This window comes from Branchiostoma belcheri, unplaced genomic scaffold, assembly GCF_001625305.1.
Source record: "Branchiostoma belcheri isolate BF01 breed outbred unplaced genomic scaffold, Haploidv18h27 scaffold45, whole genome shotgun sequence".
Lineage (NCBI taxonomy): Eukaryota > Metazoa > Chordata > Leptocardii > Amphioxiformes > Branchiostomatidae > Branchiostoma > Branchiostoma belcheri.
Window position 1 is genome coordinate 178,643 of NW_017804076.1, and position 24,075 is coordinate 202,717.

The 24,075-nt window shown below is 42.4% G+C and overlaps 1 protein-coding gene and 1 pseudogene across 1 annotated transcript; one reads left to right on the forward strand and one right to left on the reverse strand.

The window, feature by feature from the left end:
* The first annotated feature begins 1,284 nt into the window (after positions 1–1,284).
* On the forward strand, positions 1,285–3,093 carry LOC109478652 (annotated as a pseudogene).
* An 8,170-nt stretch (positions 3,094–11,263) lies between these two features.
* On the reverse strand, positions 11,264–18,403 carry LOC109478653 (G-protein coupled receptor 54-like). Its single transcript, XM_019780318.1, has 7 exons — positions 17,936–18,403; positions 14,662–14,824; positions 13,801–13,936; positions 13,430–13,551; positions 12,577–12,726; positions 11,976–12,101; positions 11,264–11,530 (listed from the first exon to the last, which is right to left on the reverse strand). Exons 1-7 carry the CDS (start codon positions 18,205–18,207, stop codon positions 11,264–11,266), a joined length of 1,236 nt encoding a protein of 411 aa, XP_019635877.1. The 5' UTR covers positions 18,208–18,403.
* Between the last annotated feature and the right edge of the window lie 5,672 nt (positions 18,404–24,075).

Genomic DNA, 24,075 nt, shown 5'->3' on the forward strand with positions numbered 1-24,075 from the left:
CTGCCATCCATGCTTTTTTTGGCGAAACGTTCACTTGTAAGATATATTTTTGAAGTGGGTGCCTGATGGCGCTCACATGGCTTACATCCGCCATTTTGATTGATAGACGTCATACAGATCCATGCACGGTCACAAAAAATGGCGGGGAAAAAAGAGTCCTCAAAGAAATGATTTTTTTGTGGGGCAGCAAGAACGAAAGTTGAAAGAATAGTTGAAAGGTTCCCTAGTAAATATATATCTAAACAAGGAGCTTTCATGTGTGAGGAAAGCTTCTTGATGTAAACGCCTGGCTGCTCTCATGGCTTGAGGGCTCCTACGCGGTTTTCTGCCGCCATTAGACGTCAAACAGCCTCCGGCGTGGTCACAGAAAATGGCGGGAAAAAACTCCTCACTGAGAATGCATCTTTTGTTCTTTTTTTTCTTCCCCAAGGGGGCACGCGTGATGGCAAAGAATGGAACGCGAGGAATGAAGATGAAGAAAAGGTGAACAGAAGGCATGGAAAGAAAATCTTGGTATCAAGAATTCAAGATATAATCGAAAAGGTCAATCAGCACTCTGAAACAAGCATCATCCTTAGTAGAGCTCCTGTTTTGCAGTGCTAAAATGGATACTTAGTAAATGTTAAGTCCTACAAAAACACTAAAAGTGCTTGACAGTTGACACCCTATATAACCTTTACGACAGATGCTACGGTTTGCATTTCTTAAAGGTTGATGTGACTACTTAAGTAACTATTCCTTAATCTTGTTGAGACCACAAGATGTTAGTGACTTCTTGCTGTTTCTATCGGACATGAGACAAATCTCGAACTATCCTGAAAGACCGATATAAAATGTAGCACTAAGTTATGGTTGGATAACATACAGGATTCTGACCCCCAGGCATCTTCTATGTATCCTCCAATATCCCCTATGTTTTTCTGAACTATAACCTTTGAACTATGTTGTTTACCTGAACAGAAAATAGTCTTAAAATTTTACTGACGTTGTAACATACCTATATCATTACTTTTCTGTCAACAACAGTTTTAGGTACATAGTTACTAAATATCTGGACTCTTTTTGAAAGAAAAGGTGAGGTCAAAGTTCAAACTATTTAGAACATGACAGTACTTGATCAACTGCTGTCTGTAGGACACATGTACCATATTTGAAGTGCAAAATATACCAGGTATGACTTTATATGTCTATATCATAAATAAACCATAGGATATACGTTTATGAGTAGCTTGAACTATTCTCTCAACCTAAAGAGTAGATGCATTGTAAAGGCATATTGATAGAATGGACCGTGTCTTGATTCTAGGTGAGTTATGCTACTTGTTGAGACCTACTGCCACTAACATGTAACTGTAGTAAACTTATATATATAGCCTGGTTACCAGACATATCATAGCTCCCGAGTCCTACATCCTCTCAGCAAAAATCCTCTATTTGCGGAGAGGATGTGGGACTCGGGTGCTATGATAGGTCTGGTAACCAGGCTAGGAAAACTGACATGTTAGTTGTTTATCATCAAGTAGTTAAAAATGAAGGAAGATTACAATGAAATTCGAGCAATTGAGATTAAGTTTCCATAGTCTTTTGATATACTCATAATACGTGTTTCTGTGACAGAAATGGGCAGTTTCTACGTCGAGAAAGAGCGGTTTCTTGAGATGGGCGGGAAGAAATAAAGGCCCTTGTGTTGGGAAACGCCGGGGTGGGAAGACGTGCCTCATCCGGCGGTTTGCAGACGACGTTTACAAGGACGGCGCGCAAAGCACGGTGGGAACGGACATGTTGGTGAAGACCGTTGAAGTTGACGGTCAGGAGGTGACGGTGGAATTCTGGGATACCGGCGGGCAAGAGAGGTTCTGGAGCCTGCGGACGCCATTTTACCGGGACACGGACGTCTGTATACTCAGCTTTGCTGTGGACGATGAAATCAGCTTCAAGGTGGGTCGTGGGGAAGGGAAAAATACAAAACATAATCCCCAAAACCCTGTCAAAAATCATACTTTAGGATGAGAAAATTGCCACACAGTTCAAATGATGATCTTGTGAAATTGAGACAGAGATAGTATAAAAGCACATGTGGCAATAATATTCCCTATTCTGAACACGATTTCACCCAAACAACATGGTTGAAAATAATAGTAGTCTTTAGCGACATAACAAAAGGGCAGTCTTTTTGCACCACTCTCTTTCAACAACCCTACAGTCAGTAAAGGAGAGAAAAGTTTAGAAGTCAACAGACTGAGATGGCAGCACTTGGTAAGATGCTTTACTAAGGGATGACATTCTCCTAATTATGTATCATTTCTTTCCAAGAAATTGACGTTATCTAGACGTCATAAACGTCTTTTCGTTTCCCTCTCAGTCTTTTTCATAATCACATTTCAGAAGCTTGATGACTGAAAGGACGAACTCAAGGTTTATCTAGACGTCATAAACATCTTTTCGTTTCCCTCTCAGTCTTTTTCATAATTACATTTCAGAAGCTTGATGCCTGGAAGGACGAATTCGAGTTCTACGCTGACGTCATAGACGCCTCCTCGTTTCCGTACGCTGTCATAGCAACCAAAAATGACGTCACCGACCGAGCCGTGTCGGAGAAGGCTGCCCAGGCTTGGTGCAAGGCAAACTGGGACATGCCGTACTACGAGACCAGCGCCAAGAACGGTCAAAACGTGCAAAAGACGCTGAACAGAATCGTCAAGATGGCATGTAGAGAGAAATGGAAGGTTAAGCAGCGAACAGCGTGCACGACTGGTCTTGATCCTCAGAATGAGATGCAGCAGCCAATCAAAAGGGCGATACACCTGTCAATCATGTCACCCCTCGATTCTCATTGGAACATTGGAGTTGATAAAGTTAACTCAGACAGAGGTAGAATTGATCTGGACCGTAAACCGATAGTCCAAAACGATCGGTGCTGCTGATGTAATCATTCTTGTTGATTGATAAACAAATGAACTTTTAACTCTACTTTTAACTTTTAACACTATCACAGCCCAACAAGCCTGAAAGTTAATCTGTGTTGGTAGTTTACAAAGTACAACGTCAGAACTTTGCTCTAACTTTGTTTTTATCAATCTTATGGTGATTGAGAGGAAGACAATAATTGTTCGCAAACGCCATTCTATACAGAATTTCTGTATTATATTTACAGTAATACAAGATTATACATGTAGCTTCAGATATTGATGAGTGATCAAACCGTATTAAAGATATGGCCAATTAAAGACAATCTATTGGTTGTGAAAAAGAGTGAGAAAGATGTGAGAAAGAGAAGGAGGGAAGGGAGCGGAAATGGGTAGAGAGAGAGAGATTCTCTTGTTTTGGTGTTGCTCACTTGAAGCGACGACAAGCGGAACTACTACAAACTGCACGTTGAATCGATACAGATTTTACAGCTGAGTGAACATCTATGCCTCCTACGTTAAAATCAAACATGGCGGTGATCATGGACGCTGACGATAACAAAATAAATTTAGCCATCGAAAAACTGATAATACTGTAGGTAGCTTCCGTTTCCATGATTTAGTCTCTCTACGTCTCCAATAATGAAAAAAATACCATAAGACATTATTTAACACAACCATTGTATTTATTGAACAATAACACACCACAAAATACAATAAGTACTGTACTCCATACATCATCTACGAAATATGATCATAAGTAGATACCCTTGTAAGTAATATCAAATGAAAAGTCTTGATAGTCAATCAGAAAGTAATGAATTTTGATAACAAATTTAAATTTTACTACCTGTTCATAAATTGATTAAACAATTGGCCATTTCAAACTGACATTAACTTGTTGTTTTTTCGAATAATGTAATAAAATTTTCTGTAATACTCTTGATTATTAATCTAGGAATCTAATCTAGATATAGTTTTATTCGTCTCGGGGATAATTATATTGGTGTGAAAAAGTAGCAAAAAGGCACTTTTCATCATAATACATCGTGCGAAAAGTTTTCTGAATCACCAGAACTTGTACATTGTTTCTTAAAGTTATCAACATTTATACGTCTACAATCCTTATACAATGGCGAGATGAAATGCAATTTTTTTCCTCTTTGCTGTCCGTTCAGAATGTTTTGAAAAGCACAATTTGTTGGTTCTTGGGCTAGACTTACGTCATATTGTAGAAAATTTTCTTGAAATTGATCTTAAACAAGGATATCTTCAAATGTAAGCATTGTTTCGACACTCACATTTCTATATGTAGATGTAATCACCACTGGTTTCCAACGGTCATATGTCGTATGCAACACATGCCAATTTCATTACCTCACAGTCTCACCATATACTCATATAGATGACATATAGAATGTCTTTAACCAAGGACGTTGAAATAAATGTCTTTAGAGCTAAAGGCATTATGTAACATTTCGCCGTTCAATCTCCTCAAGACTAGAAATGTAAATTTTCCTTTACTTTTTTACACAGTAAGTTGAATCAACTCTATAGCATTGCACAAGGATATTACATTGAAAGGCCAACTTGTTACGTTACTTCTATATTATTTGATTTGATTTGATTAATCATATTTCGTTACTTTGATTAGCTAACTCCACTTTTGGTTAATTATCTACTTTTGGTTGACAAACCTTTTGACCTATCGTTATGATTTGATAACTGAATGATTATGATTGCTTCTATGCTGCCTTGTTTCATTTTGGTTGTATAATGAGTTAGCTACGATTCTCATTTTGTTCACGATGAGTTTATCTATTTTAATTGACCTGTGTTAGTTCTTCTTTTATCTTAATTATTATGTAATGTAATTTTATGTTGGGGTTATCCCCCCAGGAATCTTTGAAAACCGCCATACAGGCGACATGTATATCCTGGATAAATAAATAAACAAACAAACAAACAAACATAACGTTCTTGCATTGCATTGCCTGACAATATCGTTGCAACATCGCTGTACTATACAAGCATGTTTTTAAAAACTGCTTTTGTTGCTTTTACATATGTGTTTTTTCTATCTATTATGTACTATCCTTGGTTGTTACTAATCATTTATTTTTGGATCCGTTTTATATCAATTAAGCCATGTTTAGAGTAGTAAAATCGAAAGAAATTTAGATGAACAGAAAGAGATATCAGGTTTTAACGTACCGTTTCTATATTTGGTTAAAAGGAAAGCTCTCAACATTTTGTTACTCAGAAAGATTTTAAAAAATGTACCGCACGTAGTTCACGAAAATGGTTCTCGAAAATATTTTCTGTTCTGGGGTCAAAATATTACATGATGCCTCCTTAAGGTAAGTCATCTAGCTCACACTTAATTTGTAAACATCTAACAATTAAAGAATAAACTAGAGTTCCCCGATCTCATACCTTCGCCAAATGATGTTAATCTTTATAACTGACAAAGTTTAGATTAGATTATTCTCCCCTGATTTAAGAAATAGGAACCTAATTTTCATGAATTATATCATTTTATCATAATCTCAACCAAAAGACAGTCTTATATTAACAAAGAATGCATTCTAGCATTTTTGTAATTGTATACATAATACAACAATAATTGTAAAATTTTCTCATTAATTATGCAAATTAAGTCATTATTAGCATAATCAACATCTTCCTGTGTTTCTCTCGTTGTCAATTACCAATGTCACAAGCTTCAATTGTCCTATCATGGAATGCAGCTGATTTATAGAATTTCCCCATAAATTATGCAAATTACATCCATATTTGCATAATAGTCACATAATTATATTAAGCATCATGTAAGCTACCTACATACCAAAAATCACGACGATCCGTCAACCGGTTCTTGAGTTATCCCCTTTTGAATATTTTCAAGAATTTATCCCTGCAGTTCCAGAGCAAGCCGCTAGGGGGCCTAAACTCACGTCACCTCTTTCCCAGCACAAGAGCTACCTACCATCTAAATTTCATCACTGTAGCATGTCTAGATCATGAGATATCAAAACCGGAAGTTCAGCTGCAGTACCATAACAAGTCGCTAGGGGGTCCAAAATCTAATCATTTTGAGGTCTCATCATGACCTACCCACCTACCAAGTATCAAGACAATCCATCAAGGCCTTCTCAAGTTATCGTGTTTACAGACAGACAGACAGACAGACACACACACACACACACACATACACGAACGCCCCTGAAAACGGCGAAGGTAAATATCTAGTATCAACTTAACTCTAAGTTACTTTTATTACAGAGATTTGGTTGAAGTTCAGGGACATTCGGCCATTTCGTAATCCTGTATGTTTATTTCGTCTATTAAAGAACCAACTACTATCTTTAGACTGGCCCTTCAGGCTTGCTCTTGTAAACTTTGTCCTGTTGGCATTTTTTACACAATAGGTTTCAATTATTTAATCAGGTCATAGACCCCTGAATTTTTGTCCCTACAGTTACTTCCACATTTGTTGCGTTTCGCTGCGGCGTGATGCGTTGCACGAGAAATACCCTCAAATCTCACATATACAGGTCGCTTTATGGGTACTTAGGCCACACCGACTTAATTTTTTGGATGACATCCACGCGCGCATTGATTTTCGCCTGTCCTCAAAAAAAAAGATCACGTCCTCCGAGGCTCTAGGCCTGGGTAGTCCATGGTAGCTAGCGACAATACGGAGGTGGTAACTCTGGAGGACGGCATAAAGCTCCACGACTCAAGAACTCATAAATTCCTCAAAAAGCCATCATGTACCGGCTTGTCGTATACGTCGCTATGTACTGCCGCAATTTCACAATACAAGCTTTGTATTCCTGTGGTTTAGTAGCATCTTTATTTTTGGCCGGATATATGGGCTCCGCAGTTGTCACTCAACTTAACTAAATCTCCAAAAGCACGGGACTACAACTACAGTACCTGTCACACATTCAGACTGACCTCCCTCCGACCGCCAGCCAACCAAGGTCTGACCAAAGTTGCCTACCATTCGATACGAATCGAATTGGAGTTAAATGTGAATCAAATTTGACTGCCAACCACCAGTCAGTCAGCTTACAACCATTGCCCTACCTCCCGCCCAACATTAACAACCTTGCCGAACATCAACCAACCACAGCACTCCTTGCTCCTAACCTATAGTCCTAACCATGGTTGTGTGAGTTGGGCAGTGTTAGGGCAGCCATATACTCAGCTGTGTGTGACAGGACCTCAAAATAAGAAACATACTTTCATACATAGCTACTTGACACAAATTGTTGGATGGAAGCAAACAAGTGCTTTGGAGGAGAGAACCATACAAGAAGTACATAACGCTAAAGTTCACCATATACGACCCACGTGCTTGCAGAGAAAGATAGCATTTCTCTTCTTGGCAAGACGATTGACTCACCGTTCTTAAAGCGATATTATGCAAGATTTTTGCGCCAAAACTGTAAAAATAAATAGATGATTTTTTTTCGTCTAGATTGGTATTTTCAATAACTTTCAACATATTAGCGTCACTATTTCGCGACTCGCGAGAATAAGTTGCGCCCGCTGTGTTTTTAGGAGGCTCCTAAAATGAATGTAAACAAACAACGGTTTCGTTCGGGTATCTTTGGCAGCTTCGACACGCAACGACGTTGATCTTTTACTCCCCAATTGTCCTCTTGAACGTAGGCAGGCTTATAGCGCAAGAAAACGTACGCGTGTAAAACAACGATACTTAAAATAGTGAAAAATCTTACATAACTTATAATAATCGCTTTAACAAGCGGAATAAAGATGGCACACTTAAATATACATCTAGAATAAGTAGTTTCTGCGTAAAACTTGACAAACCGTCACTTAATTGCATCTCCTACTAACGTTCATTTCGATGATCAGATCGAATCGCCATTTAGTTGCATCTCCTACCAACGTTCATTGTGAATTGCCACATCATTTTATCTCCTACCAACGTTTACTGCAATGATTAGATCAAATCACATTTAGTTGCATCTCCTACCAATGTTTACTGCGATGGTTGGATCGAGTCACATTTAGTTACATCTCCTACCAGCGTTTACTGCAATGATTAGATCAAGTCACATTAAGTTGCATCTCCTACCAACGTTTACTGCAATAATCAGATCAAATCACATTCAGTTGCTTCTCCTACCAACGTTCATTGTGATGATTACACAAAATCACCACTGAGTTGCATCTCCTACCAACGTTTACTGCGATGATTAGATCGAATCGCCATTTAGTTTCATCTCCTACCAACGTTTACTGCAATGATTAGGTCAAATCACATTTAGTTTCATCTCCTACCAACGTTTACTGCAATGATTAGATCGAACCACATTTAGTTGCATCTTCTACCAACGTTTACTGCGATGATTAGATCAAGTCACATTTACTGCAATGATTAGATCGAACCACATTTAGTTGCATCTTCTACCAACGTTTACTGCAATGATTAGATCAAATCACATTTAGTTGCATCTCCTACCGACGTTTATTGCGATGATCACATGGAATCACCACGTCATTGCATTATTCTACCAACGTTCATTGTGATGATTAGAGCAAAGTATTGAACAGTAGCAGCCATAACTATCGAGAATACGTATTGGTAGTTTTTTTAACTATGTCAAAACATAGTTGAGCTTGATTGTAATGCATGCATAAGAGACATGCATAGGATTTTGGCTGACCTACTACAGTCTTCCTCAGGGTTGGATGTTGGATGCCCAATCACGAAGGACACGTGATCTAATGGACATGTGACGTCTACTACTGGTCTAAGGTACCAGGAAGCACTTGTTTATGGCTTTTCCCTATGAACAAGATTTTTTTTCTTCTTTTTTTCTTTTTTTTCTTCTTTTTTGTCCTGTTGTATCTCATCTACTTCATTTATTGAGATTTGTGACATAACTGGTAAATGTATTGCCTTTTCAACACATGAAGAGACTGGAAGATTTGAGCCACTCACACCGGGAAGGACCCCTACTCTTTTAGACAAGTGTGGTGGGTTCTTTAACGTGCTCGAGGTGTGGCTCTCCCCAAACACAGGACCTCCAGTTTTACGTCCCTAGTAGGTACTCATTTTCACCTGAGTGGACAAAATAGGTGTCAAATGCCTTCCAAGCACTGACGCCTGCCAGGGTTTAGAACTTAGGAAAACAAAACCACGAGGCCGCTTTACACCCCTTCAATATCTCGATCATAAAAACTCCGATTCTTGGTTCGAGCACTAGCATGACAAGAAACCACCATATTCTACTAACGCTATTGCGATTCAAGATATACTTGAGTTGTATTTGAATCGTTACACTCTCTTCTATCAGTTTCCTAGAAAAATACTCTGGCGAATATGGGAATAATTTCCCATTCTTTAAAATCGGAATAATTTCCCAATCCTAAAAGCTAAGAAAAACCGCCCACTACGCGTTAGACTTCAACGCGAGATTGAGTCGCGTTCAGGCCTGCTTTAAGAATGTAATACCAGGCACTAGGAAATGTTGTGAATTTCCTGTAGCGTCATTGTCTGTAATCCCAGCAACACTGTGAGATCATGTAAACCGATTAGCCTACAAATATATCTCGTAGAAAATTTCTGTCAAAGCAGGGGATGTTTCTTTATCATCAAGTAAAAATGTGTGTACGTGAGTGAAAAAAGCTAAATTCCCGAAGTTACTGGTAAGAAGCTATGGCTATGTACAGTTAATACAAATGTATTCTGTTGCCTGGGAAAACCCATACTCTCACCCTATTGTGAATTTACTTACTGTCTTCAATTTTTCATAAGACATGATCTCTTAAGAATGCCGACGCCATATCTATTTTCTTAAGTTCAGTTTCTCAAACGCATACTTCGAAAATTTCTCAAATCTTCTAGTATAGCTTTAATAATAAAATAGCTATTCCTCAACTAGCCGCAAGACCAGGAGATTCTATGTACATTATATACACTAGTTATTAGTTCAATATGCAGGGAAACATTTTTTCTTGAGTAGGTGATAACTTTTCTCTCTTCGTTATGACTAAAACTGTTTCCATCGATGAAAGCCAACCTGATGGCGACGGGGGGCGCCACAGACTTTCTTCAACCTATGATCCACTGCTCACAGAGTCACGTGTGTTATCTGCGTGACGTCACGGAAGCGGTGGATTGCCCATTCCTTGACAAAGACTGGACTTGTACAGTCGAAAATTTGGGTTAATTCCAATTTTCTTGTGTTGGAAATTGCAGTTCAAACTTGTTTCATATTGATATGAAGAAATTAGATGGATGGGTGTGTATGTGGGATTTAGCTGAATCCTGTTGGCAATATTTTGCATTCTACGCGCCAAATATTCTTTTTTAGTTGTTCTCTGGCAGTTTCATTCTCTGCTTCTTCGGGAAAAGATTCAGACATCAATCCCGAAGTCGCCAAGGCCTTAAGGTGGTTAGAAGACAAGATAATCTCGCCTTTGTACTATAGTGTTTGTAGAACTGACGGGTATCTTGTGACATATTGTAGGATTATTCTCCAAGCAGATATTGGGGGACAGATCGCAATCTTTCCTATTGTGACTCCTATTTTCTCTGGTTGTCACACTGCAAGAAACTAAAACAGCTCATTGAATCATTTTTGGGTAGAAATACAACCAATGTGGCCTCGACCACTGCTCAATTTTCAGTGATGGCCCGATATTATTTGTATTTAGATTTATTATATCCATACATAATATTTATACATGGATGTAAAATCTTTGGTGAATAAGATACACTAAATTGTGACTTTTTTGAAATTCTGTGACTTTCTGGCGACCGACAACTTCGACCGAAACTGTGACGCCGACTTATACTTAGGTCACAATTACACCAATGCCCACGTGGGGTGTAGGTCCCGGTGTCAAGCCAAATACATGATCCTACCAAATACATGACTCCGTCACTACTTGGGGGTTTCCAATATACCTGGGAGACAAGGGGTGGGAGGTGTTTAGTCATGATGTGGGAGACTAAACCTAACATAACCCCAATCGTAAGTCTAACCCTAGCCCTGAACAATGATCTCAATTCTAACCCTAACTCTAATACCAACCCTAACCCTAGTCCTAAACACCTGACTTCTCACGTATGTGGCAGCTCAAGGATTTGGTTCAACACCAGTGAACTGCCAGGCACCGGGAGGGGGAATGTGAGGCTCAACACAATTAGGTTCCGAGTTAATGAGTTTAATTTTTACTGGCAGGTAGAAAAAAATCCGGGGCCTAAAACAAAACAGTCCGGTAGCCTAAGGGGATCCCATTGTCCGATAAACGACATAGATTGTTACGATCTTCCAATATCTGCTTGGAGACTGAAAAGGAAAATGCGCTCATGCAGATGTCTGCATGTCTTTACTAGTCGAGCTCGTTTTCAGAGTGGACGGGCCGGCCTCGTCGGGCGTCGCGTTGCCCGCCTTGTTGTTGCCGCTCGGCCCCGGCACAGCGAGCTGCAGCTGATCGTTGGCGGGGGCCACGGCGTTGATCTTGAAGCACTTTGGGAACGCCTTCTTGAAGTTCTTGCGGAAGTCTTCCCCCATGAAGCTGTAGACGATGGGGTTGACCGACGAGTTGGCGTAGCTCAGGCAGAGGGCAACGACCTTCGAACAGAACAAGAAACAGTCACGATCGCTAACACAAGAAGTTAGGTGTTCAAGATTTCCTTCTCCCCTAGAATTGTTGTAGAGTGAAACTACCCCCACTTGATAGCTTGTGATAACCTTTTTTATAATATTATATCATAAAGTCCTTCTTCGCCGATACTGTCGATGATGTGGTGCCCACAAAGCTCTGTGTTTACGTTGATATTGTTGTTTTTGTGGACAGATTTTAAAATTTATGTATAATGCTTTATAGTTTTAACGCCGGTGATCTTTTAAATGAATTGTTTGTCATAAATGTACTATAAAATAAGGCACAGAGGCAAATACACGCACAGAGACGAATACAGAAACAGATACAGACTGAGGCAAATACACATACAGAGGCAAATGCAGTACATTGGCAGATACAGATACAGACACAGAGGCAGGTACACATACAGACCTTGATGTAGTGGATAGTCGGGGTCATCGGTGCGTTGTGGTCGAAGAGGCGCCAGAGGTTGAGGACGTGGTTCGGCAGCCAGGACAGCGTGAACAGCAGCACCACTGTGGCCACCATCATGGCCACCTTTTGTTGAAGGAGAAGAAGAAACTTCATTATCAACTAGAATTTAGAAACGTAACGAAGCAAATGCATAATATTCACCTCCACCTGGTCTAGCCCAATAAACTACTGCTCTGCTTATTCTCAAAGCCAAATTCATGTATATGTATGTATGGTGAGCAGGCTTGCTACCCTGCTACAAAATGTAACCCAACACCACAGTGTGTAGCTACAGTACTAGTTACCATGGTGACAGACGTCTGGTTCAGGTCATTGTCCATATTTGTTTGGAGAAGAAGAGGAAGAAGAAACTAAGCAGAAACAATATGTTTTCCATCGAATTCTACATAATTGACGTCTGAAATACTTCTGCTAATTAACTTACATTGGCTCCCCTCCGTCTACGATACTAAAGAGAGGGAAGTCCTAGAGGATCCTAGAGCCTCCAGTCTCCTCTGGTAGGGGTAGGTCCCTGAGGTTCAGAGGGAGTTACACTTACCTTGCGCTTCTGCTGGGCCTGGTGCGCCTGGATCACGGCGTTGTTGCCCTCCGGCTGGACGGCAGGTCGGCGCAGGCGCAGCAGGATGAGGATGTACGACGTGGCGCTGACCATGAGCGGGATGACGTAGCTCATCAGGACGGTGTAGACCTGCGAGAACACGTGACACGATTGAGAGGACGCTTATGAAAATCCGTAGATCTTTTGTTGCTATGCATTTATATCACATTAAATCGATATTATGTGAGATTTTTTACGCCAACACTATAAATAATTGTAATTTTCTCATCTAGATAGTCATTGTTCATAACTTTCAACATATTAGCATCGCTATTTCGCTTTTCAGGCGACTCAGCCCAGCGCGAGAATAAGGTGCACCGGGCCCGCTGTATGTTTAGGAGGGGTAAACAAACCGACGAGTTGGCAGTTTTCCAACACGTTGTTGCGGCCGCGGCGCAACGACGTTGATCTTTTACTCCCAAATGTCATTATGAACCCAGGGTAGGCTTATAGCACAACAAAATGTGTAAAGCAGCGATGTTTGAAATAGTGAAAATCTTAGATAACATGAAGCAACGACCCTGGTGTATTGCCCTTTGTTCCGTCCCTGCGTTAGCTCTGGCAGGGGTGTCAGCCAATCAGATATTTTCGCTCTTAATGTTGAAGGGAAGGTTACTAGCCAATCACGTTACCCCCTGACAATATGGGAGGCCGTGATTGGTTGGGGACGCGCGTCAGAAGCGAGAAGAACGGCACGCAGGCCGGTACGCCAGGGCTGTTGTTAGATATCTACATGCGATGGGTCTGGTATGAGAGGATAAACCAACCAGCCAGCAAGCCATCTTACACTTACCATGAAGCCCTGGGCGGCTTCCAGGCTCGGGAACTGCCGTCTGCAGTATGTCTGAGGTCCGTACCAGTACCCCTTCACTTCTGTCTGGTACACGGCCACGGGGATAGACGCAAGGAACGACCCTGATATGAAGAAAACAATTAATCTACTGTAAGAAAACTTGGAAGAACTCAGTCACTCATTCTTTCTTTCCAATATGTTTTCTCTTACATTGAAACGGCTTTGCAGACAGACGGTTACCAACGAGACAATAGATAACATTCAGTCAATTTTCCTTGCTAAACTGTTAATTTGATCTGCGACCTACCTTAGAAAAAGGAACATATAGCGTTACGTACAAATATTTTGTATTGCAAAGGATATGATCTTACCCAGCCAGATGCAGGCACTGATAGCCTTGGCCTTGCCCTTGGTGCGGTAGACCAGAGAGCTGACCGGGTGTACGATGGCCAGGTAGCGGTCGAAACTCAGGGCAGCCAGGGTCAAGCAGGTCGCTAAGACGGTCACCTAAAAGAGCGAAGCGACGCGGATTTATTTATTTTTGTTTTCGCTCACCCCGTACACCACATTTAGGCGTAATTAAAACACCTTTAATTACCACCTCATCTCATTAAACAAGTCGTAAAACCTCCCCACCAGATAGCATCAAAAGCTAACATTAAGAGATGGGCTAGGAGTCTGATAATATCAAAACAGCAGCTACGTGGTTGAAAAGTAGCTGGCGCGTTACGCACACCGAAAGGCAGTTACCCAGGTTGATATGTCACATGGGACCGTTTTGAATGCGTCTTACAGAACTCAGCTGTTATGCTCCAGTCGTAGATCCTTGTTGTGACGCTTGTTTCTGTCATAGCCTGGCTAATGCTTCGGTCCCAATTAGAAAAATGGCACTTGCCGGGTACTTCCCGGGCTGTTTTTATTATAATTGTTTTTACACTGTCGGGCGTGACTCCTACGTGGTCCCGCGTGGGTCACTACAGGACATCGTCAGAGCACCTGCTGGGTCCCGGCCGGAGACTGACCAATGAGGGTCACAAAATTGCCAAAATGCCATTGAAGGAAACTTTTAATTGTGATTACGGCAACCGGTGCCCCCAGACTGCAGAGCCCGGCCGGGGCTACACCCCCGACGGGCACCGACATTAAAGAAGCATAAGGAGTGCCCTACGGCGAAATAAATTGCAAGACGAACTTGACCGCGCCATTACACAAACAAACACACGTGCACCTACCAGCATGAAGTAGTTGACGAACTTGCACATGAACAGTCCGTAGTTCCAGCTCGTCGTGGCGAACACTGACGCCGAAAACGGCACGCAGCAGACCAGAAAGGCAATGTCGGCAATGGCCAGGTTCACGATGTAGTAGTTGGTCACTGATTTCATCTGCTGATATCTAAAACAATGGGAAAAATGATATGAAAATGACGTAAAGTAAAGTAAATATATGTTTTGACCGATAAATATCCACTTCATAAAAAGTACATTATTCGACAATCAAACAAGGGCATTAATAGGCAAAAAGGTAAATGCCGCATAGCCTCTTTGGATTGTTAATCTACTGTGCTTAGGACATGATATTGGAAGAAGGCGTGAGTCTTATACTATAGAACTGTATCGTGACAGAAAACATACATTATACAAATTACATTACTTGACAACCAAACAATGATATCAAGAGCTAGGCCAAAAGGTATGTCCCCATAGCCTTTTTGGATTGTGTTTACGTGTAAGATATTGTAAGGCGGAGCCCATCCCTCTCCTTCCGCCGCATACTACCGCACCGGCCACCGAGGGAGGAAATTCGTGAATTCCCCGTGAAGCTGTCAATACCGTACCCACTAGCCGTAACCTGGTATCCTATCTCGTGGTTGGGGCAGGCTGTCTTCGGGCCTTTAATAGTACTATAGTTTTCCCCTGCCCTGTACAAAAGACCGCCCGGTAGGAGTGTTACGCCTGTGATAGAGAGTGGCACACCAGGAGTTGATTGTGGGACTAATCGGGCGGGATCGGCAGGGGCTACATCCCCGACGGGCACCGGCGCAATTGGGACCGAAGCATTACCGGGCCCAGTCCAAATACATGTAATCATAAGTCTTTTCTTACAAGTTGTCTTTCTATCCGGCAATTTTTATCATTGCCGCCCGACAGCTAAGTTATTGAAACCATCAACGTAGTGCTCTAATAAACCTGGGTGGGCATTCAACACTCCCAGCACCGCAGAGATACAGTGGGATGTTACGAGGCTAAGAAAATCGACGCAAATGCAACAATGTAAAATCGACCGCAGATGTATTCTTCTAGAAAAGTACACCAGTAGTCCTATTATCAAGGCATTAGAAAGCTTTCTATCCTGACTTAATCGCGCGGTCCTGGCGACCCGTTCTACTGAGGGGCCATTTAGCGAGAGCGAGAGATTGTGGAGAACGTGAACGTAATATGGCCTATATTCCACCCGATACGAACACGATTCACTGCGGCATTTTCCTTTCTAATCAGAGCAGCGATGCCCAGTCGACTTAGCACCAGAATCCGTAGTACCGAGGAGGATACTATTCGCCAAGCAGATGTCGGCAGGGAAAATCGTGACGTTTTTCTAACTGCCCGTTTCTTTGACAAACCGCCTCCTCAACGGTTTGTGAAAATTCTCCGGCGTGCGCAATTAGACCTGGACGGGAGGGCACCTCAGCACCGCAAAGGCACCGTGGAGCTCCTGATGGGATGTTAAACTGGAGTCACATTTCCAACGGGGCTTGCGCGGCATGTTCCCGATCCAGATGGGCGGATGTCGGCTGTCATGTTCACATGTACATGTAGGCTACGGCTTGGTCCCGGCGTATTTTTCTCGCCGGGCACCGGAACCCGGGGTGATTTAAAGCTCGAGTTAAAATCAACTCGGCGACCGCGCGGGGTCAAAGATGGACGTCGGGAGCCCCGCCAGTCTCCGTCCAGCTCCTGTCCAATAGTGTAAAAAAAAAAAAAACAGCCCGCCGAGACGCCGCGCGGGCCACGATTTTGAATTGTGACCTAGGCTTTACTAGGATTAGAAAATCGACGCCTCGAATGTAGTCAAATTTTGTACAACACACACACGACTATCTCAAGAATTTCTCACTAGGCTAGCGATCGTGTAACGATCGTACGACAAATTTAAGTGTGACCAGGCCCTAAGGACGGTGGATCGATAGGCCATTGACTCGCAGTATCGATCGACCTGTGCTACGAGGAAACCGCGAGACGCTGGAATCTTGAGGCAGCAGATGCCGCTCTCCACGTACCAAGGTCTCTTGGAGAGCCGGGCACAACCGGTAACCCGCGGGGCACAACCCGCCGTATGTACAACTGCGTGCTGTCTACGTAATTTTTTTTTGGTTTGAATCCGTAAGTGGTGAGCACTGCTTCCGTACGGAATCCAACGAATTGGGGAGCACGCAGACACGCCGTATCACGTTCTCTGCGTTCGGGCTTCGGATTGACCCCTCGTACAGGCCAGTGTGGGCGACGCGCGTGCCGTGCGATTGACGTACGTTGACGTACTCCCCTACCTCTGCTTATGCCAGTCCTTCCCCACGTTTCCAGAAAAACGTGGCGGGCGTGGACGTACGGATAAAAAAACACGTACGGCGGGTTATTACCCTCGCTTAAGAAAAGCTGCGTCGTGTAACACTCTTTTACATCACCGCTTCTCCTTAAAGAATAACGGTCAATAATCCAGATAAGTATCACCCATGTACTCTTAGCCTACTTTAAAGTATTGGACATAAAAATGAATGCATTTGATCTGCAAAGTACAGCAAAGGGATTCCATTATATACCATCTGTGCAAGAAAAAGGCCAATGCCCTCGTTTTGCTAAGCACTGTACAAAAACATAGTTGAAGTAAGACGCCTTAATAACGATTGACACCGCACAATTCTGTGTGCCCGTGGCCCTACACTAGACCTAAAAGGCGCTCTTTAGAGAGCGCGCATCGTTACTATACACTTATTGTACGTACACTAAGTACTTCCATGTACTGTTTCGTGAGTACAAGAATAAGAATGACATATCAAAACTGCTGGCAGTGACCGTATGAAACTTCTAGGAAGCGCATCATACATGCACGCCGTTAGCCTGGTGTCCATGCAGTCTATCGTGGTTGTGGTGGGTTTTCTTCGGGACTGCAGCTCTTCCCCGCCCGACTCAGCTAGGTTCCCCCGTTAGGTTTTTTGTTCAATTGTGGTAGGGCTAATCAATCTCCCGTCGTGAAAAACCGGGGGAATCTACCTAAGTCAGGCGGGGAAGAGCTCCTGCAGCCCCGAAGAAAACCCACCTCAACCGCGATCGACTGGACACCAGGCTAGTACGCCGTACTATTGCAAGAACATCCGGTCTAGACAAAACCAAGCGGATATGCTTTGACGAATATCACTAGGCCTTTAAACTAAGAGACATTCTAAAATTGGGGAATAACACACGCAGTTTAAGACATAATGAATTGATGAGACAGTCTCAAGTTGAGACTTACCTCCACACTACATAGATGACGAGCGCGTTTCCTGCTATGCCGATAGCGCAGATGATGGCGAAGACGGTCGGGACGACATAAGCCTCGGGCCCGAGGTCTGGCGCTCCGACCGCCGCTGTAGTGCCGCTCGTGCTCAGCGACAGGTTGCCGGTCAACTCATCCTTACCAGAGGCGTTGTAATTGTAGGCCTCCGTGCTGGTGTCAGGGACAAGCTCCGTGGGTAGGACGTCGCCTATCCCAAAGAGCGATCCGTTTTCGAACAGACCTGACATCTTTTCTCTGGATCCTCAAGTTACATGTCTCAAACCTGTGAAGCGCAAACAAATTCAACCTTCCAGACGTTGCTTTTCTGCCAATGACTGAAGCTTTGCTGAACTATACACATGTCTTTGTTATGCACTAGAATCTTTCAGTGGATGGGCTATTTTACTTACCCTTACGTGGTTGATGAAGGTTTAGTGGATGAAAGAAAAGGCACCACCCAATTATTACCAAGCGACGTGCATATGCGCGGAAATTCTACCGCCGGTTCTGCCACCTAGTTTGACTATAACCAAGGACGTTATATCTTGTTGAAGCTAACTAAGGACGTTATATCTTCCGTGAAGCTCCTTGCTATTACTTGTTGCAGCGGTGGAAAAGTACAATCTGATCCTAATGACAATGCCTAATCACGATCTAGTACAAGTACTAACTCTATCTTGATTCAGCTGTGTTCAGCCTTGTAGAACGAGTGGCACGTGGGCGATAATCATCACATCTAGTGAGTGATTACATACTATGAGAGCAAATGTAGCTCATTATATGATTCTTACCACAGGATACAGGGGAAAATTACGTTCTTCCATACGGTTAGTGATTGAGATCTAATGTTCACGCTTGTCACTTGTAATAAGCTCTCGGCAGTCATTATCGACAGAAGGTACAAGTGCACACGACTGAAAGTCGTTAACGTTCACAGTTAGACGGGCTATAAGGCCTGCTTGCGTCACAAGGCCACGGGTAAGTACATCATTCCACGAACAAACATGTGAAGGAGGAAGCAGTACTCGTGCACCTGTCTGAACCTAAGGCGTCGCGCCAAATTTCTGCTCCTGGCTGATTTTTGCTACGCCGTTCCTGGAGTTTAAAAGCGATATTATGTAAGACTTTTGCGGCAAAACTCAAATTTTCTCATCCAGATTGTGATTTCAGTAGCTTTTAACATATATGCGTCGCTATTTCGCTTTCCGGCGACTCGGCACAGCGCGAGAATAAGTTGCGCCAGGCCCGCTGTGTTTTTAAGAGGCTCCTAAAAGGCACACATAATGTGACAAACAGCGGATTTTGTTCGGGTATCTTCAGCAGCTTCCAACACGTTTTTGCGGCGCAACGACGTTGCTCCTTTACTCCCTAAATGTCATTATGAACCCAGGTAGGCTTATAGGGCAAGAAAATGTGTAAAATAACGATGTTTCAACTTAAGAAAATTTGACATGATATTTCAGTAGTAGTCAGTTATCTGTGGTTAGCACTGCTCTGGTTAGGGTTAGGCTTAGCATTGAGATTAGGATTCACGATCAACTATGCATCAAATAAAGGCTAAGGTTCTTTCAACTACAAAATGTATGCTTCAAATAAAAGCTAAGGTTGTTGGGAATCAGCATGTAAGTTGCAAGAGAGATGGTACGACTCCGTGACAAAGATAAATACATCAAGTCCCATTTTTTGCGCTTTCCAATTGTGTTTGAAAAGTGAGGCGTCTTTTCTTCAACATACTAGTAGTAACCATTTTCAACTCCGATGCTGCGCCGTCAACCAGTCGAGACGACAACATATCAAATGAAATATAAAAATCCATGGAAATCAGCACACAAATTTGATTCATAAACGCCATATATGCTCGCTAGCGCTCTTAGCATACAAACTTGCCATAAAATGCGTAACGTTCAGTGAAGACGTGTTTCACAGCTAACACCAATCATGGCTAAGCGCTAAAGCTTGTTCTTTAAGCATGCAAAATTTCATGGACCTGCAGTCAACTACCTTTGAGCCACGAGTATGAAAGTATAGAGTAGTTTCACGGGGGAGCCCGGGGCCCGTTACGCCAATTTTGCCGTTTTCTAGAGCATTGGTCATTTGACTAGTAATGCCGCCACTTGGATGAATCGTGTATATGGGATCGCTATCGATATCATAGACCTTTGCTGGACTCACCGATCAAAAATCGGGAATGCACATCTATACAGCCGTACACATTATTGTTCTTGATAGCAAGGCGGTTAAACCTCCTTGATGATGTTTTACACTATTGCACCCTAGTCTCTACCAGACTAACTACGCAGGCTATATATGTAGGAGAATATTTGCCAGGGGAGTTTGGCCGCCTTGGGGCTTGACTAGGAGGGAAAGAAACAACCTTCCGCGGCCTGACTCCTCTGCCCAGTTTTACTGTACTTTTTGCCGAATTCTACGATCCTTATTCCCGTAGAAAGGCCTGACGGAGGCCAATTGAACCCAACGGGCTTGCCACTTTGTTGCTTACCTTGTGTCATTGCCGCAGCGAGTCGCCTATGAGTGAAAATTTACAACATGTAGAAAAGCTTGACAACATATCAGAGTCGTGCGTAGAGAATATGTCGATGACTGTGAGCTTTAACCTTGCATATGTTGTAGAATAGTTGTTGGCAAATCTGCGAGCAATTTAATAGATTCGTCGATGAAGGTTAGACATCCAGGTAATAAGATAAGCGGTGCAAAAAAAACAGTTACTCAGGCAACTGGATATGATTTTGGAAAATCTACAACCGTACATATTATTTTTCTTGATTCTTGGTACCAAGGAGGTTAAAAAAAAGAGATACCTTAAAAATAAGGTCAACTGGATATAATTTCAACATCATATCCAGTTGTTTGTGTAGCTGTTTTTTGGCGTAATTATAAAGATTAGTCTCTTGGGAGACCGGCTTAGTGACCTTTCTCGGCTCAGTATCAAATTCCACTATCGGCTAATGGTTTAAATATACAATTTTAAAACTGGGATTATGTGGCCAACAAGGCCTCTCAGGTACAAAACTGGAAAGACTGAATTCGCGAAAGAGGAAGATGTTGAAAGCTTACCTGAAGAAGATCTTCGTTTACGAGGAGAAAGAGCGCCGCACGCGCGAAGACAGCGACGGGGTGTTCGCCGCTCTAGTGGCAGAGAGAGAGCAACTTTCACGTCGACCACCTGGGAATACGCGTTAGCGCGCTGTGCGGATCTTACACGGCTTACCGCGCACAGGCAGAGGACACAGTGTGGGCAGAGGAGGTGTTACTTGTCTGGAGGGCTGCATATATTAACGACACTGCGTCACGCCGTCTCCTGGATTCGTCCAATACGACAATGCGACGAACGATGGTAATAATTTATCCAGGCTACATAATTAATATGATCGAAAGAACCCACATATTATTAGCCTGGGTGCCATCCGCCTTGATTTTTTTCGCGGTTGCCGTTACAAATTAGCCTGGAATCCATCCGTGAACGCTTTGTCTCCGCTCCGTTCCACACACAGTGTGATAAAAGAAGTGGGTTAATTCGTCTTCCAATGCCTCAAAAAAGAACCAGTACCGCGTATGTTGTAGAATATAGTATAATGTTAGACGTAGTCACTTATATCATTGTATTTTCTTTCTTCACACGTTATTTGTACCCAGTGTCCTCGAGCATGTATTTGCAATACACTTAAAATCGATATATCCAAGTGGCGGTGTCAAAGCGTAACAAACCCTTCTCAAAAGCTATTTTCACATATATAGAATTGTCTTTTAAATTACTAAAGAAATCTTTGCCAAACACACTCACGGGCCTTTCTACTAGTAGGTTATTTTACATTCAGCACATCGCTTTAAGTGCAATGTCCTCTACGTAACTTGTATGTGGGATCCTGTCACTTCAGAACCATATGTTAACACGTTGTCTCAGTGACGACGTCGATTTAATAGATTTTCGCTTTCTACGAAAAGTTGTCTAATTCTGTCTTGATACGTCGGTGAAGGTTAGACATCCAGGTAATAAGATACGCCACAAACATTTACTCAAGCAAGTGGATATGATTTTGGAAACGGTCAGACGTTTCAGGTACATTTTTGTACCTGCCACTACCAGTGACGGCAGAAAGGTAGTGGATGCTACCTGAAACGTCTTACCAACATCGTAAATATTTTGAATATATTTATTTAGTGGTGGTGTCAAAATACGTTCCCAACCTGAATGCGCCACCACTACGTCCTGTATTTTGTTTGTGTGTATGATTGATAAGATAAAAAATAAAAACAAAATTCTGACCGTTTCAAAAACCATATCCAGTTGCTTGAGTTTGTGCGTCTTGGTTATCTATATCAAACGTCGTTTGTCCTTTGAATGCAAAGCTTGTTATTAGCGTTTATTGAAACAAAATTTGGGAAATTTGTGTTTGTTTCATGTCCCTTTTGAGCTTTAACAATGACGTGTGTAGAAATTACTTCTCGGGCTATTTTTGACGCTCTTAAGTTAAAATGTCACGACAAGATGTTATTTCAATGCAACGTTTTAACAGAACTTCAGTGCACCCATGTACGGTCTATGAAATACGCACGCCAGTAAAACAATTTAGGCCTCTATCAGGGCTTCGGGAGGCGGGTGGAAAGAGTAGAAATTGGCCAAAAAGAGAGATAACATGCGAGGGTGGTTGGCCCGCTTGAAAGTACATTTTGCCGCACCCGAAAATGTACCCTCAAGCGGACCAACTCCCCCGGTATGTTACTCTCTAGTTGGACAATTTCTACTCTTTCCAGCCGCCTCCCGAAGCCTGGTAGAGGATAAAGATATTTTATTCGGTGCTGTGTCTTAATTGTCCCCGAAAGTAGGCCATATTTAACATGTCGTGATACGAAAAGCTTTGTACTTTGAAGGGGCCGGGAGGGTTGGTATTAGCCTTTAATGACATCATAAACCACGGGTCGCTTGCAGAGGTTGAACAAGGAACCACGGCAAATGAGTGAGGTCAGGTATCAAGTACGAGCCAAATCAAACGTTATGATGTTCCTGACTCTCGTTATGGCCTTGGTTAGGGTTTTGATATTTGAACGCCTGTCCAGCTGCGTCAAACTCTACCAGAGACCCGCATTCACGAGTTTCCCATCCCCAGAATGCATTGCGAAAACAGGGGTCTATCCTCATTTGCATAGGACAGGAAAGCATCGGAATGATCCTTTTGACGTTAAACAGCTTGTTTTTCAGAGTGTTTTGAGGTGTTGGGGGCATTTTATGCTCAACGTTAATTCAATCACTATGGGTTGAATCTGACAACAAATAGAGAATGACTTTTTTTGGAATATGTGGTTTCTAACGTTGTAGTGGTAACGCTATACTGATGCTGTAACGTTAACTATTATAATTATAACCACATATTCCTAGTTGAAAAGAACACGAAAAATTCATTCTCTAGTTGTTGTCAGATTCGACCCAAAGCAATTTAATTCATATTGAGCATAAAATGCCACACACCTCAAAGCACAGTGACAAGCAAGCTGTTTAGACCCCTGTTTTCGCAATGCATCCTGGGGTTGGGAAACTCGTGAATGGACAAAAAAAGTCAACCCAACGGCCTTTACCGACATACTGTCCTTCACATTTTCACGCACTCAGGCTCTATCACCGTCCGGATCATCATGATCACTAATTGCTATTAACAGTAATGTGAGTTTTCAAGGCTCCATCAACTTGAGTACTATGATAAGCAGGAAGCAGCATGTGCAAGATGATTGCGTATTTTGTAAGCTTTAAGTGGCGCTTCTTGGCCCCAATACAATTATTTGCGTTCTGAGAGAGGGTGTATGTTTGTAACAGCCTCCAGTTTAATTCCGGACTACTTCCATATCTCAGCAACCTTACATCTAGATGGGCTGATATAGTTAACTACAAGTAAAAATAATGTAACAAATATGTACATAGCAGCCATCGAGGACCCCTTGGGGATTACTTAAACCATTATGGTCTAAAATGTGGTAGGGAATTTTCCCGTCCAGCCTCGTAACCCCTGCTTCTCCTATTGGGTCAGTTAGTACTCACTACTTGTGAGAAATTGGGCTGGTCTCAATCTTGATGTTTCTGACTCAGGGAGAAGAGTTGCTGTTAC